Below are 5,001 nucleotides of genomic sequence, written 5' to 3' on the forward strand. Positions count from 1 at the left end.
TAAATATAAGAAAACAGGCAGTACATAAATATAATTTAACAGCCAGTACATAAATATAAGGAAACAGGCAGTACTTAAATATAAGGAAACAGGTTGTACATATAAGGAAACAGGCACTACATAAATATAAGGAAACAGGCAGTACTTAAATATAAGGAAACAGGTAGTACAAAAAAAGGAAACAGGCAGTACATAAATATAATGAAACAGCCAGTACATAAATATAAGGAAACATGCAGTACATAAATATAAGGAAACAAGCAGTACATAAATATAAGGAAACAGGTAGTACATATAAGGAAACAGGCAGAACATATAAGGAAACAGGTAGTACATATAAGGAAACAGGCAGTAAATATAAGGAAACAGGCAGTATATAAAGTAAATTTTTTACTTTGGTCCCTGAAGTCCCATCCTTTGTAGATAACCCTGTATATAAATATTGTGCCGACGATTACTATTATAAGAATTAAAGAGCTGATTTAAAAAACAGGTTATTTTGCTATTAAACACCTTTTAAGGGCAGTTTAAATTGCACCCTGCGACCGTGAAGCGATCCGACTGGCAAGCACATTTTTGGAAAAACAGAGACTTTCCTAATTATCAGATGGTTTTCAAAAATTCTCAATAATATATTATTCTTTATTGAATAATTTGGAAAAGAAAGAAACAAGTTTACAATTGCAATGAACCAAGAATATAGGAATTCCGTACAGTCATCTCTGAAGTTTTGTCCTTTGTTGGTAACCCTGTATTCGATCATCTTCTCTCTGCATGTACCTTGTACAATTTAGCGACTGGTTTTTGTATTGCGGTATTGTATCAAGGAGTATATAATAGAAGGGAGATACAACTGGCGCGGGCCGCCCTACCATATGATTATACATGCTTTGCAGCCGGTACTCCATTTGTATAAGAAATATTTGTCTGATGTACAATTACCGTGTATACAATAAACTATTCTGAATATTTCTAATACAAATGAAGTACCCGTCTGCAAAGCATGAATAATCATATGGTGGGGCGGGCCGTGTCAGTTGTATCATCCCTTCTATTTCATACTCCTTGTATTGTATATTAAAAACGTACAGTTCCAAAGACAGTGTCAATTATTATTATGTCAAACTAGAAAACTGCGTGGAATAGCTTAAAAAAAAGAAAATAATAGTGCAGAGAAGGAGTGGTTTCTCTCTCTCTCTTCCCCTTCCCTTAGATCTTAAAGAGAAGGACAGAAAACAGATGTATGAACAGATAAAAAAAGATACAATGGTTGGAGAAAAAAAAAATCACTGCTCTTTTTTAATTTTGTTAAAAAAATTGGCGGTTTCACACTTTTTTCGAGTTAATTCCTCTCTATACTAATTTATTCTCTTTGGTCAAAAGCAAGTCATACATAAAAATAGTCAACATTACGATGCAATAAATCTAGATATACAGGGTGTTTCCTCAAGCTTGATCGTTTGTGCTAAGCTGTTTCTTTTCAAAATATTTAAACATCAGTATTTTTTGTGATTTTTTTATTTATCCAAATAGTTTCTATTACACATAGCTTTAAAATATAACATTCATAAATTACAAAGAATAAAATTTTGGATAAAACAGGTTACATCATATGGTGGTAGGCGATTATATCAATATAATGAAGACAACTTATGCATTTAAGTTTTAATTCTAATTCAAGCTTTTTTCGAATTACAAATTTACTTGGAATTGAAGAAAAGCTTTTTAAATTGACAGTTTCTCTTAGTTTCCATGTTTATGCGTATCCATGCTGTTTAAAGCTTTATAAAAATTTAAATTAAAATCGAAGGTCGTCTTCATTATATTCATCAAATCGCTTGCAAATAAATTTGTAAAATATAAGGTAAATCAAATATGAAATAATTTAAAAACATTGCTATTTTTCAGTCTTATTTTTCTAAAATATGTTGAGATTGGACCTCATTGGACTCTCTAGAATCTCTTTGTCACCGTTTCCTCTAAATATTAAAATTATAAAAATCATAAAGATTTATAAAGATTTTTGCAATAATTAGTATACTCTTATAAAAAATCTTTAAAGTAATTTAAAGTCCGGTTTTTATAGATGACAAATTAAGTCAATATTTAGATTTGTCGGGCTAAGAGAATATTAGTCATTGTACCAGTGCCAGAGTTGGGCCGGGTTGGGCCAGTAATAGTCCTATCTTAACTTAAACTGATTGTGAAAGATTTGGGCTGTGGTGGGCGAATAAAGCCCTGTACCGTACCTTAAGCCGGCTGTAGAAGAGTTGGGCCGGGTCATGCGAATATCAGTCCTATCGTACCTTAGGCCGACTGTACAAGATTCCGGTGGGTTGGTCAAATAATATTTCTACTATACCTTAGGTTGATTGTAGAAGAGTTGGGCTATCGGTCAAGCAGATAATAATCCTATTGTACCTTAAGCTGACTGTACAAGCGCGCGTCAGGCTGGGTTGAGCGAATATTAGTTCTACCATACCTTAAGCCGACTGTACAAGAGTTGGGCCATGGTGGGCGAATACTAGTGCTATCATACCTTAAGCCGGCAGTAAAAGAGTAAGGTAGGGTCAGGCGAATATTAGTCCTACCATACCAATTAAGCCGACCGTACAAGAGTCGGGCTGGGTCAGGCGAATATTAGTTCTATCATACATTGAGCCGACTGTACAAAAGTTGGGCAGGGTCGGGTGAATATTAGTCCTAATATACTTAAGGCCAAATGTACAATAGTTGGCCCTGGTCGGGCAAATATTTTTCCTATCATACCTTAAACCAACTGTACAAGAGTTGGGCTGGGTCGGGCAAATGTTAGTCCTATTAAACCTTAATCTGACTGTACAAAAGTCGGGCTACCACGACGCTTGTTCACTAGGTCCCAGGCATACAGACCTGTTTGCTCCTTGATCCTATCGGCAATTGGGACAAGCCCTGCATCCATGTAACCCGCTACCACCCTGGATGCGGACCGGGGGAATACCTTAAGCCGACTGTACAAGAGTCAGGCCGGGTCTGGCAAATATTAGTCCTAGTGCTTCACAAACCGGTTCCAGGGTGGCAGAGATAACTCCTTTCCAAATCTAAAGAGAATATAAAAACTAAAACTAACTTATTAAATGTTGTCTAAATTTTTTATATCAAATTGCATATTATCCTTATGCTTGATATTTGCTTTTGGGAAATTTAATGTTTTAATATAAAATTAATGGATATCCAAATGTTAGACATCCATACTTTTGACTATATCATATGGCTGGATTTAATATTGATGAATATTTAAATGATTGATATCCAACAATATCCTTGTTTACCTTCTTAAGAGAATATATATATATTAGACAGACATCCAATAGTTGGATATCAAATGGCTGGATTTAAGATCATGAATATTCATTTGCTTGATATCCAATTATATCCTTGTTTACCTTCTTGAAAATATCCAGAGCTAGCTGGACAACTCTAAAGCCAGGTCTAATTATCCAAACGTAGAGAACAGTTGCCAGAGCAAAGACGACACCCCAGACTAAAGCCAGAGGAACAGAGATCTAAACAAAGATCGGAGGCCGAATTTTAAGAATTTGAGCCGCGGCTTAAATTTGAGACGTGGTTGGTTCCTTCTAAAATTGTATTCAATGTTTTAAGGCTTAAGCCGGCGCTCAATTGAAACCGACTTTGGGCGGATTTGAGACTCGGGTCAAAATCATTAAATTCCCACTCGTAACTTTTGTAATATGTAGCGTATCGTTAATTAGAGTTTATTTCAAGTAACCCTCGATCTATACAGTGGCATGAAACCTATGACTGATTAAAGTTGTCGGACATATCTACTGAAACACTTTTAATTAAAGAAATTATTAATTTACAAATAGTGAAATGCAATAAGTTGGTTTTTTTTTTAGGTTCGCTGTTGTTGAGGACGTTTGACTTTTAAAAGGTTCCATAAAAATCTGAAAGTTTTAAAAATTTCAAAATCAAACAAGCAAAAAACGTGTCGAAAAATCGCGTATTTGTTTCTTTTTTGCCCTTAGAAAACAGTTTTGAAATATTGAATGTTTTTTTAAAACTTTTTAAACGATCTTAAAAACGATCAATGGTCGACGTTTATATCAATACATTAAAGACGACTTTTGTATTTAAGCTTTAATTCTAATAAGCTTTTTTCAAAATAACAACTTTGCAAGTAAAGTAAACAAAGAGAAGCTCTTAATTAACAGCTTTACTTTGTTTACACGATTCTGTGGATCCATGCTGTTTCAAAGCTTGTTAGAAATCAAAATTTGAAATCGAAAGTCGTCTTCATTGAATTTATTTATTTACCAAAGCAGCCATGAGCCTGTAGATCCAAAGTTTGGTTTGAGAAAACAGAATAAAACTAAGTTTCCATATTCCATCAAACCCGTGCGCTGATCCAGGTTCAGCCAATACACTGTCAAAATCTATCTAAATAACAGGGAAAAATCATGTTTTTACAGTGAAAACTACAGTAAAACCATTAATAACGAATACATCGAAAGAATTCATCAAATATCGTATTCTTTACTTTCTGATAATAAAATGTTGCAGATATTTAGTTTTTTAATTAAATGATTATATGGAACTCTTTAAAACTGTTCCCGCATATTCATGGCTATTTATTTTTTTCCCAAATACTGAAATTTACGTAATATGGTATAAAACTCATTGAAAAATTTTCAAGACGACATTTGATAAATTCTTCCGATGTATTCGTTATTAAGGGTTTCACTGTAAAAAAAATTGTGAGAAAAAAGACGCAATTTATGATTTAAAATAATAAGATTGCATAGATGTCGTTTTCTGAATAAATAGAAAAAATATGTCGTCTTTCTATTCCAAAGTTTGATGGGTCTCACACATCGAGATATTAGTAATAGAGGGGGCATCTGGAATTTTAGACTTCTTGTTGTACAGCCACTGTACACAATGACCCGATCAGAAATTCTACCTGGGGGATCATAATTCGTAGATAAGTTAATACAACCT

At 33.8% G+C, this 5,001-nt stretch overlaps 1 protein-coding gene across 1 annotated transcript in view; it reads right to left on the reverse strand.

The window, feature by feature from the left end:
• Positions 1-1,765: 1,765 nt before the first annotated feature.
• Positions 1,766-5,001, reverse strand: part of LOC111704941 (caveolin-1) — a 5,217-nt gene continuing 1,981 nt past the window's right edge. The window contains exons 4-7 of the mRNA XM_023477340.1: positions 4,318-4,436; positions 3,426-3,545; positions 2,981-3,080; positions 1,766-1,979 (exon numbers count right to left, since the gene is read on the reverse strand). Coding sequence (XP_023333108.1) covers positions 2,982-3,080; positions 3,426-3,545; positions 4,318-4,436 — 338 coding nt within the window. The 3' untranslated portion in view covers positions 1,766-1,979; position 2,981. The remainder of the gene's footprint in view (positions 1,980-2,980; positions 3,081-3,425; positions 3,546-4,317; positions 4,437-5,001) is intronic.

This window comes from Eurytemora carolleeae, unplaced genomic scaffold (assembly GCF_000591075.1).
Source record: "Eurytemora carolleeae unplaced genomic scaffold, Eaff_2.0 scaffold338, whole genome shotgun sequence".
In the NCBI taxonomy this organism is placed as follows: domain Eukaryota; kingdom Metazoa; phylum Arthropoda; class Copepoda; order Calanoida; family Temoridae; genus Eurytemora; species Eurytemora carolleeae.